This window comes from Osmerus eperlanus, chromosome 5, assembly GCF_963692335.1.
Source record: "Osmerus eperlanus chromosome 5, fOsmEpe2.1, whole genome shotgun sequence".
Taxonomy (NCBI): Eukaryota; Metazoa; Chordata; class Actinopteri; order Osmeriformes; family Osmeridae; genus Osmerus; species Osmerus eperlanus.
Window position 1 is genome coordinate 21,223,071 of NC_085022.1, and position 12,918 is coordinate 21,235,988.

The following is a 12,918-nucleotide window of genomic DNA, read 5'->3' on the forward strand; positions in this document are numbered from 1 at the left end:
CTACATTTATATTTGATCCAGTCTTACTGTAATCACTTACAGTACATTTAACAATACCTGACTGCCATCTAAACCATCGATTTCTCTCAAACTATCCTATGCCAAATCAGATCATGCCATGTTATTGGTCTGTTGTATGAAACTGCATTGTACGATTCAGACAGCCTACATTGTCTTTGATTGCCAGTTCTGCTCAGGACTCTCATCTTTGTTATTCCCATCTATAAAAAAAGGGAATTGAATCTAATTGTTGATTATAGTTCCTCCTTTGAGACAGAGTTCAGAAGTGTGTCTACGTGTGTGTGTGTGTGTCTGTGCGTGTGTCTGTTTAGATAGTATGTTTGTGTACAGATATTTACAATGCATCTGACAAAATTGTCACAAATCAATAAATTAGGTTTATAAGGCATTTGTCTTTCGTTGTTGTGAGATATTGTAAACGTATTCATTGTTTAAAGAACTGTAAATGCTGTTAGAATTTCAAACAGGTCGGTTATAATGCATTCAAAACTTCCTCAAATGAATGTCTAACTATGATTAAAGGGGAACTACCCTCTGTCCAAACATCACTTTTGGTTTCAGACCTTTTCTGTCCTCTTTAACCTCCTACTGTCTAAACTAAAAGACAATATAAAACATTGTCAGAAAACTGACTCAACCATTTTAGTCAGAATAAAATATATACATGTTATTGATAAACATCTTTACTGATATTCAATATTAGCTTATTTTAAAAGTGGTGTGTAATTAGAGTGAGCTTGGTGATTTGTTGAAAATGGACACAAAACAACGATGAAGACCAGCCCCATGAAGTTGTTATGATTGGTTCCTGTGTGCTGTGACAGTTCACTTTAGTCTAGTGTGCACATAATGCTTACTGTCACACTCTTTCCTATTCATCTGTCTGACAGCTGTCTAATCAGTCAGTGCATCTTGTATTCAAGGAGAAGATTTTCTTAAGGATTGGTCCTGGGTTTTTTTTTTAACCAAAAGTTCAAAAAGTAGCGATCACACTGCCTGCTGACATCATGGAAGGCTATATCTTTCCATCTGTAAGTACTGTGTACAGTGTTTCACTAAGGATATATATATATCATTTACCATTCTTAAATTGTCAAGTTTGCTATTAAGTGATAACTTACAATGTTGCTACATCAATGATTCTAGTGGTGGGTGAAAAGTTTTCCATGGACTAAATATAATGTTGATTTTATCATCCCTTTATCGAACTTTGTAGACATTGAACACCAGCTATTTCATAAATGCAACCAATGCATTTATGAATAATATTTGGCATTCATTAAAGACTCGCCTTAACCGTAATCTTCTCCAAGGCATCAGAGAACATAACTCCGTATGAAACCGAAAACTATCGACCTCCTTTGGAGTTGAACTCATACCTCACTGCTGTTGGAGAACCCCATGAAGGTGAGTTATAACAAACATCGATATGGCTTATTGACTGGTGACACTAAACTGTTCAAAAGAACAGCCTTTATACAAATGTTGGTCAGGCTTATTACTTTTTTGATAGAGGTGCTATTATAACACCCTTTATGAGATCTGTCTCCAAGCTACATGGGTAAAATTGTCTATTATAAGCCATGCATGAACATTTGTTGATGAAATCAACAAATATATTGACAAATATTTTAAAAGATGGACTGCATGAATTATTAAGGTTTCATAAATTCTTTACAAATGTTTTACCATTCCCACGCTGAGTGAAATATGTTAAAATCTGGACGTTTGTCTGACAATATTCCTGTACTTTTATTCTTGGTTAGAAAATGTATGGGAGTACCACCAGCGTGTCCAGCAGGCAGAATTTGAACAACCTCCAGAAAATCATTTAACAGAATTACGGAGTGTTCGGTCCCAACATTTTGATCAATATCAATATGTGGACACACTGCCTCAACACCTTCCCCTAGACCCAGCGCTTGGAGTCCTTTCAATATCACCTCAGGTAAGTTTGACTTAATTAAGTCAGCATATCACAAAACGAATGACTCAAAAGGTACTGTGCCTGCAGTGTTATGTTAACCAGGGAGTCAGGTGGCTGAGCGGTTAGGGAATCGGGCTAGTAATCTGAAGTTCGATTCCCAGCCCTTGGGCAAGGCACTTCACCCTACTTGCTTCGGGGGAATGTCCCTGTACTCACTGTAAGTCGCTCTGGATAAGAGCGTCTGCTAAATGACTAAATGTAAATGTAACCACAGTAGCCTAATCTCTGTCTAAAGATGTTCAGGGCCATAGTGAAAAAAGGAACACGGACATTTGTGTGCAGACAGAATATTGCACAACGTGTTTTTCCTGAGTGAAGACACATTAGGCCCCCGCTACTTGTGCAGACTCACCAACCGTTGGATTGTGGATACATTTTGATGTACCCTAGTTATTGAGAAATCACCCCTAGAAAAACAAGGGAAAAAGAGCGAAAAAAAGAAAAAAAAACTATCGAAATTCAAAGTTAAATTCCGAGAAGTCAAGATATTTAATAAAAACATAGTGGCTTTGAACTTTAAACTTGTCATAAGGTCATGGAGAGGCTGTAAAAACATAGCACGGGGAATTTTGTATTTTCTCCACATCCAAACTCATGCATTTTGACGTTTGCTCCTGTTCAACTCTGCTGCTGTTGACTGTACTGTCATGTAACTGTGGGGGTTTGTTTGACTGAAACCAAAGTACTTCCTATATTAGTCCTTGGAAAATTGACCTCTGTCATGATTTTCTTCTCCACCCACCATACAGATACCATATTACAGCCATGCCTTGTGTTACCAGTATCTGCCCACTGTGTCGCCTGCCCATTATTATTCAGAGGAGGAGGACCAACCGGCTCGCAGTCCTCCTCTTGAGGTGTCAGAAGGAGAGTACGACCAAGAAGACCACTTGCCTCTACTCTCATTGAGAGACTCCAGTGAGTACAGTAACAAAAGGGTTGTGTCGTTTGGGTTCAGATACAGATGTTAAAACTTTTAAATAAAAGACTCTACATAACATTTAAATTATTTATTTATTTTTATCCAGGCAACAAAAGGAAGATCCGTTTGTACCAGTTCCTACTAGATCTGCTAAAGAATGGAGACATGAGGGACAGCATCTGGTGGGTGGACCAAGACAAAGGCATCTTCCAGTTCTCCTCTAAACACAAGGAAGCACTGGCCAGCCGCTGGGGCACCCAGAAAGGAAATCGCAAACGAATGACCTATCAAAAAATGGCTAGGGCCCTTCGGAACTACGGCAAGACTGGAGAGATCAAAAAAGTTAAAAAGAAACTGACTTATCAATTCAGTGGGGAAATACTGAGGAAATTGTACAGAGGGGAGACGTTTCCCTCACTTACACAATGATATTCATCCAATACTTGTCAATAACAAGAATCTATGTCCATGCCATTTTCTATGTGTGTGCGTGTGTGTGCGTGCTTTGTAACTGTGGCCCGATTATCTTGCGAACGTGGCACTGTAGGAAGTTGAAATACGCAGGTGTATTCCAAAGGACCCAATTCCGTGCAGTGTCGCATGTGACCTTGTTTGGATCAGATGTTTGCAATAACTACAAACAGGCTATAGGCCTATAAACCCGGACGTCGCACTTGCTGCCATGTCGAGCTGCAACAGAAGCGATGGATCTCACGTGCCGCCACTAGTGTCCTATTCCTAATTATTTATTTTACTTAATTGTTAATTTACCTTTAATGTGTAGCAGCAACAACTCACTTGGCTACACATTAGCTTTCTAAATGAATGGGATGGGACACAAGTATATCAACCAAAATGAATGTGTTCTTCTGTTGTGTTCTTGTATCTAATTAGGGCTCGTCTTAATCGACAATAAAACAAACCGTCATGTGTTAATGTTCCATTTTCTAGCACCAGGACTCTCAATTCCCAGTTTGTTACTTTGATTTAGGCCTTTATCTTATTCGCCAACACTTTCTTAACCCTTGTGCTGCCTTCGGGTCACATGACCCAAAGGTTCATAACGAACCATCGTTGTGTTTACCCAATTTTACCCAATACAAAAACAAATAAAAATAATTATCTTTTAACCTTCGCAATGTGAAGGGTCTGAGACAGCCCAACAGAAAATGCTTCACTTTGTTTTTGTATGCAGTAAAGTTGTCGCAATACGACGGTGGGTCACAATGACTGATGGGTCAGAATGACCCGAAGAGAACACAATCATTTCCATTCAAACACTATAGGCAACAACTTTTAGGCTCACTATTTAAATGCACGATTGTGTTGATAAACCACATCAGTAGGCTACGCTGAAGAGCAACACATATAAACCGAAATGACTGATGAGGTCATGTTTTACCTCGGGCGAGATGCCGTGAAAAGGTGTAGCCAATAATGTTTTCATGTTTACATAAAAAAAAAATCAACTAAAATCAATTTGAAGAACTTTTTATAAGGTCCGCAGTTGTACCTCCCCTTCTCCGTCCAGAGGAGAAGCTCATTGGTCTGTAGCGCTACGCCAATGAACAAGTTGTGTTGACGTACTCCAATCATTGGCCAATGAGAGGCGAATGATTGTTTCGGTGCAAAATTTGAAACGAGGTGGCGAATCAGTCTGGTAGAATACCTTTCAGAACTTCTCTTGTTGGGTTGTGTTTATAAGACACGTTGTATTTAGGTTGGAAAACGAACGAGATCAAGAAAATTCAGAACCGTGACCATGAGGAGAAGGTAAATCTTTTTTTCTTCGACTGTTTTAGCGAACGCCTGTAAGATCGACGACGTTAGTTGGCTACTCGTTACTGTGTAGCCTAGCTAGCTCTACTAGCATACTAGCAAGCTGTCTTTCCTCAGTTTTCGCGTTAACGAATGTTAACGTTTTATTACCGACATCCGTTAATTGGATAAATAATAAAGAGCAAACTAAACACGATTCTGAACTTAAATATGTTAGTCTTATTAGTTTATATTATCGCTGCCAGGACGTTTCGTCACTGAGTCTTACATGGTTGTAGCTACTGCTAGCCAGTCGTGTTAATTATATTCGGTTAAACTGGTCGCTTAACCGGTTTAAGGCCTAGATATACAGAATTTTCGTTCGTGTAAGTATGTACTAGCTGGTCCAGCACTTAACAAGTCTGCTATAATTACAACCTAACATTGGGATGTTGCTGCTTTAGTCAGCTCGCGTAGCCAGTAGTTAAACGTATTTGTTTCTTATTCGTTTTCTCAGTGAAGTTCATGCTGCTGAATCGGTGGCTTGTCTGAATCGAGCTCTTAATAGACTCAAGGACATTTGGGAAGAAATCGGAATCCCTGAGGATCAGCGACTACAGAGGACAGATGTTGTGAAAAAACATATCAAAGTGAGTCCGACCTTGCATGAAATGATTTGTTGTAGTGCGTTAACCTAGCTTACGTTATATCTGCATCAACCAAGTTATCTGACTAGCTTGTTTACTGACCAAAAGGACTTGCTGGAGATGATGATTACAGAGGAGGAGAGTCTCAGGAAGCGATTGTTGAGCAGTATCGAGTCTTGTAGCAAAGAGCTTGAGAGCCTGTGCCAGGAACTACAACTACCACCATTTGAGGTAGGACAACTAAACCTTCCTAACGTGTTAACTGTAAAGTGGATAATAAGTTCATTTAATAATGAAGTTGATGTGTAGGATGATTGTCATTTTGTCCAAGGCCTTGATTTTTTTCTTCTTCTTCTGAACGTTGGTGTCTTTAGGAGGAGGAAGGTAGCACGATGTTGCAGCTGGAGAAGGATATCAGGACACGGTTGGAGGTGATGATCAATCAGAAGAGCCAGAGGATCCAGCAGCTGAAAGCCTTCTGGAAGCAGGACCAGGAGCTGTGTGACATCATGTGCTCAGCTCCTTACTGCATCAGTCTAGAGTCAGTCCCGTCTCTGGAGCAGCTTGAGAGCTACAGCGCCTACCTGGACAGTCTCACCCAAGAGAAGGTGCCTTCTCGGTCATCTGTGATGTCTGTTAGCTGGCAAACCATTTTCGGAAGAAAAAAATCCTAAGAGACAGGAAGCATATTTGCATGTATACCACAGACTTAGTGTTTTTGTTGTTGTTTTTTCTAGGTGCACCGACATGATGAGTTCATCGGCATTAAAAGGCAGATCATCCAATGCATGGAGCATCTCGATCAGCTGCCTGACACCAGCTTTGAGAGAGACGTGGTGTGTGAGGACGAGGAGGCCTTCTGCCTGTCGAACGACAACATCGCAGCCCTCAAACTGCTGCTCGGTCAGGTAGGCTACACAGAGGCTTTGCTACTGCTACATTCCTAACAGGAACACCAAACATTTCCATGCAACATCCAGGGGTCAGATGGCTGAGCGGTGAGGGAGTCAGACTATTAATCAGAAGGTTGTTTGTTCGATTCCCGGCCATGCCAAATTACGTTGTGTCCTTGGGCAAGGCACTTCACCCTACTTGCCTCGGGGTGAATGTCCCTGTACTTACTTTAAGTCGCTCTGGATAAGAGCATCTGCTAAATGACTAAATGTAACATCCAATGTGTGCGTGTTCATTTCCAGTTGGAGGAGCGCAAGGCTGAGAATGAGCTGCGCTGCTCTGCCTACCGTGGTAAGATCCAGGAGCTGTGGGAGAGACTGCAGGTTCCCCTGGAGGAGAGAGACGCCATATCTGAACACATGGTCCTGTCTAAGAAGACGAACCTGGACTCTGTAAGGAAGCATCGTTATGGCTCTCAGTTGTAAATGACACGTTTTTAAAGACGTACGTTTCTAGTGTTGAAATGGAATGAAACGGATGTGGTTCTCCTGGTCTCTCTCTCCCAGCTGCAAGCTGAGGCCGGGCGTCTGGAAGAGCTCAAGATCAAGAACATGCAGAACGTCATTGAGGCCATCAGAGCTGAGATAGCACTCTTTTGGGAGAGGTGCTACTACAGCTCTGAGCAGAAACAAGCGTTCGTTCCTTACTTTGACGGTAACGTAAACATCTTGGTGTGCGTTTTAGATCGGATTTCTTACGGGGCTGGGTGGTCCTTAACGTGTCATTTTGCACACAGATAATTTCACTGAAGAAAGTCTGAATCTTCATGAGGCTGAAGTTTTGAACCTCAAAAAACAATATGAGGATCACCAGGATCTCTTTGAGGGAGTCGGAAGATGGCAGGAGAGCTGGATGCTGTTTTTGGAACTAGATGTGAGTAACAGGATCAGTATCTTATTTTTTTTTTTTTCTCCCTACAGATGGTAACTCAGTGATTTATCTTTTATTCATCTTAAACTTTGTACACAGAAAAAGGCAACAGATCCCTCTAGGTTCAACAATCGAGGAGGGAACCTTCTGAAAGAGGAGAAGCAGAGGGCCGACCTTCAAAAAAGTCTGCCTAAGGTGACAACATTGTTTATCAGACTGGTGGCCTTTTTTTAATGTTTTCTTCCTGGTTGGCAAGTGTTAAGGAATCCTGCTTGACATGATTGTTTCAGCTGGAGAAGACCCTGAAGACCCAGATTGACCTGTGGGAACAGGAACAGTGCAGGGAGTTCTTGGTCAATGGTCAGAAGTTCATTCAGTACGTACAGGAGCAATGGCAAGTCCTCCAGAATGAGAGGGAGCAAGAGAAACTGGAAAGGGTGAGTCTAAAATCTTCATAGCGGCTGACTAACATCTATTCATGAAGGAGAAGGGGGCAATACTGAACTAACTCGGCATGTGTGATAGCAACTGAAGAAAAACAAGCAGTTCGAGAAGGACATGCAGTTTGGAACCACTGTGAAGACGCCGTCCAAAAGACGTCTTGCAGCTACTCCCACACCTAGCAAAACGAGAAAGGTGATACAGGGCAGGCGAAAAAATTAGCATCTTTTATTTGTTCGTATTCATCCGATCTTTTTGGCCTTTCTCTTATTGACGTTTTCTTGATCCTCCTCCTTCAGTCAACAATGGTGTTTTTCACAGTTGCATGGTGAGAAAACGTAGTGATTCCCTGTCCTCCCTTTCCATCTAGCTAAATTCCACCTGCAGCATGTCCACTCCCAACAGTACGCTTCGCTCCGGAGGAAGCACCTTCCAATCTCCTAGCCTACGACCTCCTCTGTCCATCAGTAAGGTGAGAACAGTCCGTAACCTTCCCTGGCTCCGACACCAACACTGTCTCAGAGAACTCGTTTTTAATGCCTGCGGGTTCCAACACAGATTCCTGGACTGCGCACCCCGGCACGTGCCAGAACTCCTCGGGCTCAGGAGAGGAACAAGGAGAACATCTCCCACCTCTATGGAACTGCTCTGGGCGGTACTTTAAGACCACCAGCTAGCCCACACCGGAACTTCAGCATCAACTCGGTTGCCAGCACCTATTCAGAATTTGCGGTAATTCTTTTTGTATATTTAAGACGTATGCTGATGATGATTATTCCAGCAACACACAATCCAGTCAGATTTTGTAACTGGTCAAATGAAAAAACCCAGCAGGTTACCAACAATTGACTCGCTTTATCTTGTGATGTGACAATGTTGTCATTGTCAACATTGTCATCATTAACTTTGAATCAAACTGTTCATTCTATTGTAGAAGGATTTTGTCAACATTGATTCCACCATCATTAAAAGGTCTGTATTTAGCCGTGTAACATTTACGCTCCCCCTACTAACCAACATGGCATGTACAGTATGTCTGCTTTTCAGCTTTACCTCCTGGAGGACACACTTGAGTCCTCTGCTGTTGTCTAAATGTTTTAGAGAAGGCAAGCGTTCATCTAAACTCTTTGAATTGGGCTGTGTGTTGCTGGAAAATCAGTTATTTTATCTTTCCACTTTTAACAACCCGTTCTGCTTGGTGTTTCTGTGTTCTGTTGCATGGTTGTGGACAGTTCACTTACTGACCTCAACCTTGCTGTTATGTGCATGGAAAATGATTTGAGGCGAATGAATATAGGAGTTGTATGGCTACAAGTTTTGTTGTAACATTTTGTCTTATTTCTCCCCAAAGCGAGACCTTTCAAAGGTCTCCAAATCTACCATCATCCAGACAGGACACCTGAACTCTACAGTCACTCATCTCTGAGGGCCGGGCCAGGGATGCACTCTGGCTCCACCAGCTCAGCAGTGCCCCCAGCATTATGTTAACACTGTTGGAGTCTCTGAAATGTCTTTGAAGGAAAGTTAATCAATACAATGAATGTAACTCCAAGTTGACACACGATTTTCTAAATATTTTATGTTATTATATTATTAGATTTTTAAGTTTCTTTAGCTTCCCGCTGAATGACACGCGGGACTGCGGAACAGTTTTCATGAAACTTTGTCCTTTCTTTTATATGGCTATTTGATCATTTTCAATTTGATACAAGCTTATTGTATACATGTTTTGGGCTAGCTGATCATGAGTTTTTCCCTCTCAACTTTGACTATACACTTTACACTACACATTTTTTGTGTTATCTTTAAGGTATTTTAAGTGCACAATCATCTGCTGTCAGCACTGCTGCAATAACAGCACTTGTTTTAAACATATCTGAGTGTAATTGGTGATTTGCAAACTGTAAATAAATGTTTTGTTTCAATATCTGAGTGTTTTGGGAAGTATAATCAGTGTTCCTGTGGGGTTTTAAGTCTAAAATTCGGAACTTTAAATTTAAGGCCTTAAAACATCTTAAAAACGGCCAAATTTTCATCTGAGGTCTTAAATTTCATTTAGTCAAGTCTAGAAAAAGTTACCCTCGTTCATTTCTAGAAATGCTGGCCGCAGAAAGTTATTACAAAGTAGCAAAAAAGTATTGAGTCGTAGCCTACAAAGCGGAGCTCTAGAACAAACACAATGACAAACATTTGTAAAGTGAATTTCTTTATTGACAAATATTCCAATATCTTAATACTAATGTCCATATGGAAGCCTAAAAATAATTGACTCAGATCTGCATTCTTACTAAAGCGGGGGGGGGGGGGGGGGTAACTATATTCCATCAACTGCATTTCCCATTCATTTTCATTTAGTCCATTTTAGTCATCTAACAGATGCTCTTATCCAAAGCGACTTACAGTAAGTACAGGGACATTCCCCCGAGGCAAGTAGGGTAAAGTGCCTTGCCCAAGGACCTAACGTCATCACGCACGGCCAGGAATCGAACCGGCAACCTTCTGATTACTAGCCCGATTCCCTAATCGCTCAGCCACCTGACTCCCCTGAGGTACAAGATGTGCTGTGACTTAAGCCACCCTTGTCATAAGCTCCTCCAGGGCCCTCTCACGGTGGTTTTCATGGATGAGCAGCACCTCTTTAATAGCACTCTGCTGGAATCCCATCTCATTGAACTGTGTCAGGAGACGCAGGAACTCTGCAGCCTGAAATGGTAAAGTACACCGTGAAGTAAACACGAAGAGCTAGCTGTCACTCCACTGCTGTGTTAGTTACCTTGCTCTCACAGTTCTGGAACATCTCAAGTGCCTCTTCTACCTGTGTCTCGTCGTATCCCAGCTCGCATAACCACTCACTAGCAACCAGGTAGTTTATGATCTGTGGGCACAAGACCAGGATACTGCTACCAGTTTCCTGTTCTATCAGAACGGGCAAGTCACCAATGTACTATCAATTCGTTAACAGCAATTTCAATGATCCTTAGAGCATCTCAATATATCCTACTTTCTCTGGACTGCTGTAGCCTGTCTTCTGTAGGGCCAGGATGGCTGTGCGTAGATGGTACCCCTGTCTTGTGATGACCTCCAGTAGCTCTCTCTCTTTCTGGCTGAGGGCTGAGAGAAGCTCTGAAGATGAATCAAGTACCAGGCCATGGGAGGTTCTGGGCCAAGGAGCCTGTAGAGTAGAGTGGATACAGAGGGGAGTCAGATGGCTGAGCGATGAGGGAGTCGGGCTAGTAATCTGAAGGTTGCCAGTTCGATTCCCAGCCGTGCCAAATGACGTTGTGTCCTTGGGCAAGGCACTTCACCCTACTTGCCTTGGGGGGAATGTCCCTGTACTTACTGTAAGTCGCTCTGGATAAGAGCGTCTGCTAAATGACTAAATGTAAATGTAATGTAAAATGGATACAGGCAATGAAAGGGAATTGTTTGAGTATTCCCTACGTAGCAGACACTTCAACTAGTGGCACACACTACCTTACGAATACAGTTTATAGCATGTCCGCTCCAGTCTAGTCACAGCAAATAAATGCACTCAGAAAATATCAGAATTGTCTCACCTTGTTGCTGTGGTTTTTGACAATTGGCCCTGCCGAGGACGGCCGAGGTCGCTGAGGTCTGGAATGAGGAGAACAGAGACAAGGACAAGAACAACGCAGCTTAAGGGGCAGGGAGTTCTTTCTTTCCTTGGAGAATTGTAGGTGTCTCCTTCTGCTCAGCCTCTGGCTATGGGCTTGTGGACTGCTGGAGTAGGACGGCTCCAATGCAGAGAGGGAGGTCTGCATGCTGTCCTGGAGGGTTGACAAGGAAGCCCTTTTGTGGAGGCCCAGGCCTCGAGGAGACACAGGGTTGGAGCGGTGAGATGAGGGATCTCGATGGACGTCCTTGAGTCTGGATAAAGGGTGTTTTGGTGCAGTACCTCGCAGCCTTTCACATAGAGAGGGGTGGGGCCGGTTCTCCTCGCCTGAAGAACCCTCATCGTCCTCAGAGTAGCCGGCCTCGTGCTCGGAGTCAGAGCTGATTAACCAGATGCTGCGCTGTCGGTGGTGGATGTCGGCAGAGCTCAGGCTGTGGCTGCGCGGTCGGAGGACGGGAGCCCACAGCTCACTGCTCTTGAGGTTGGCCAAGTGTCTCTCCTGAGGACTGCTGAACATCAGCCAGTAAGGAGGGCAGGAGGCGGATTCCCCGCCACAGGGGGGATGAGGGGCTCGCTGCTCCCTCAGACAGCCACTCCGAAGCCCCGTCAAGATCCAGTTTTCCATGGTGAACTCATACTGCCAAAAAGAGCAACAAACTCTTCAGTGATACATTATTTCATATACTCACAGAAACACAGACTTAGTTGACACATTCGCAGTTCTTCGTGTTCATTTTTAACAGCTAAGGAGTGGGAAAAGGCCTCTATATATGGACATCCGTGTTCATGCTCTGGTGGGCTAACCTCTGTGCTTCTCAATATCTGGAGGTAGTCAGGGACGGTGATTTCTGGAGCTGTGACCGGATCCACCTCCTCCAAGGGCTCTGCCAAAGAGCCCAGAGGGGTCTTGAAGGGAACGCCCTCCAAGTAGTTCATTCTGCACCAAAACACAGTAACAAAAACACTTACAGATGTTTCAAAATCTGAGTCCAAAAGCGATCAGTTTGTACTGACAGGGAAGGCACAGTAGGCAAAAGATTGTCGTAAATATTTAAGAACACTAGGCAGCTCTTTCTGTCTGATCATTTTAAATTATTGATCAAATTATTTGCATTTCAGACACTCACCTCTCTGTGAGTAGTATCCTCTGTAGCGCGTCCTCCGTGTTGATGTGAAACACTGCAGGTGTGTGGTGACTAATACTGGGTGATCACACCGGCTCATTCTTTTTAATACTAAGCCCATTACATAAGAAATGTTTACTAACGCACGGTGTACAAATCACGAACATCTTGTTCTTCCACACAGAGGAGGTGGGGAATTTATAGCTTATCATTACTGTCACATCAAACACTTTGAGGAATGGATATAATGGAAACCATTATCTCCCCCAGATACACATTATGTGGATATCAAAAACAAAGACGTGAGTATATAACATGAGGTGTACCCAGAGATTATTTCTGCTCCATCGTTGTCAACATTGGCCAGGTTTCCCAGATTCGTTAAGAAGCTCTTCTTAACGAATCTGGGAAACCTGGCCATTGTCTGTTTATCGGCGTGCGCGTATGAACATGAGTGAGGAGGAAGGATAGACAGCAAGTCAGAGGAGAGGATTAGGAAAATGCTGAGGTGTTGGGAAAAATTAGATTACAATACTCAAGAGATTAAACATGAGTTGCTT

General features: G+C 42.9%; 3 protein-coding genes across 6 annotated transcripts; 2 read left to right on the top strand and 1 right to left on the bottom strand.

Moving 5' to 3' along the window:
* The first annotated feature begins 864 nt into the window (after window positions 1–864).
* Window positions 865–3,963, top strand: spi1a (Spi-1 proto-oncogene a). The gene is made up of 5 exons (XM_062462623.1): window positions 865–1,052; window positions 1,335–1,428; window positions 1,788–1,969; window positions 2,758–2,926; window positions 3,037–3,963. Exons 1-5 carry the CDS (start codon window positions 1,029–1,031, stop codon window positions 3,357–3,359), a joined length of 792 nt encoding a protein of 263 aa, XP_062318607.1. The 5' UTR covers window positions 865–1,028; the 3' UTR covers window positions 3,360–3,963.
* Window positions 3,964–4,527: 564 nt separating this feature from the next.
* On the top strand, window positions 4,528–9,519 carry LOC134021578 (protein regulator of cytokinesis 1-like). Of its 3 annotated transcripts, XM_062462575.1 has the most exons (16): window positions 4,528–4,703; window positions 5,206–5,338; window positions 5,444–5,566; window positions 5,710–5,943; window positions 6,073–6,243; window positions 6,532–6,681; window positions 6,796–6,943; window positions 7,026–7,162; window positions 7,259–7,354; window positions 7,450–7,596; window positions 7,685–7,795; window positions 7,971–8,072; window positions 8,159–8,332; window positions 8,535–8,572; window positions 8,648–8,706; window positions 8,952–9,519. In XM_062462575.1, the coding sequence occupies exons 1-16, from the start codon at window positions 4,693–4,695 to the stop codon at window positions 9,086–9,088; spliced, it is 1,971 nt and encodes a 656-aa protein (XP_062318559.1). In that variant the 5' UTR covers window positions 4,528–4,692; the 3' UTR covers window positions 9,089–9,519. The 3 variants fall into 3 exon arrangements, with proteins under 3 accessions (XP_062318559.1, XP_062318561.1, XP_062318562.1); XM_062462577.1 differs by lacking the exon at window positions 8,648–8,706; XM_062462578.1 differs by lacking the exons at window positions 8,535–8,572; window positions 8,648–8,706 and having other exon boundaries at window positions 4,529–4,703.
* A 431-nt stretch (window positions 9,520–9,950) lies between these two features.
* On the bottom strand, window positions 9,951–12,554 carry LOC134021595 (ubiquitin-associated protein 1-like). 2 transcript variants are annotated; one of them, XM_062462610.1, is made up of 6 exons: window positions 12,362–12,554; window positions 12,039–12,171; window positions 11,158–11,871; window positions 10,602–10,772; window positions 10,374–10,511; window positions 9,951–10,303 (listed from the first exon to the last, which is right to left on the bottom strand). In XM_062462610.1, the coding sequence occupies exons 2-6, from the start codon at window positions 12,168–12,170 to the stop codon at window positions 10,169–10,171; spliced, it is 1,290 nt and encodes a 429-aa protein (XP_062318594.1). In that variant the 5' UTR covers window position 12,171; window positions 12,362–12,554; the 3' UTR covers window positions 9,951–10,168. The 2 variants fall into 2 exon arrangements, with proteins under 2 accessions (XP_062318594.1, XP_062318595.1); XM_062462611.1 differs by having other exon boundaries at window positions 9,955–10,303; window positions 10,374–10,475; window positions 12,362–12,544.
* Window positions 12,555–12,918: the final 364 nt, after the last annotated feature.

Excerpts from the sequence above, each read along its gene's own strand:
- spi1a (XM_062462623.1), top strand. The coding sequence starts at position 1,029 with ATGGAAGGCTATATCTTTCCATCT. Across the intron at positions 1,970-2,757 it reads TCCTTTCAATATCACCTCAG|ATACCATATTACAGCCATGC; the intron begins GTAAGTTTGACT and ends CCCACCATACAG. Across the intron at positions 2,927-3,036 it reads ACTCTCATTGAGAGACTCCA|GCAACAAAAGGAAGATCCGT; the intron begins GTGAGTACAGTA and ends ATTTTTATCCAG.
- LOC134021578 (XM_062462575.1), top strand. Across the intron at positions 5,944-6,072 it reads ACAGTCTCACCCAAGAGAAG|GTGCACCGACATGATGAGTT; the intron begins GTGCCTTCTCGG and ends TGTTTTTTCTAG. Across the intron at positions 8,073-8,158 it reads CTCCTCTGTCCATCAGTAAG|ATTCCTGGACTGCGCACCCC; the intron begins GTGAGAACAGTC and ends GTTCCAACACAG.
- LOC134021595 (XM_062462610.1), bottom strand. The coding sequence starts at position 12,170 with ATGAACTACTTGGAGGGCGTTCCCTTCAAGACCCCTCTGGGCTCTTTG. Across the intron at positions 11,872-12,038 it reads AGATATTGAGAAGCACAGAG|TATGAGTTCACCATGGAAAA; the intron begins GTTAGCCCACCA and ends TCTTTTTGGCAG. Across the intron at positions 10,773-11,157 it reads TCAAAAACCACAGCAACAAG|GCTCCTTGGCCCAGAACCTC; the intron begins GTGAGACAATTC and ends TCTACTCTACAG.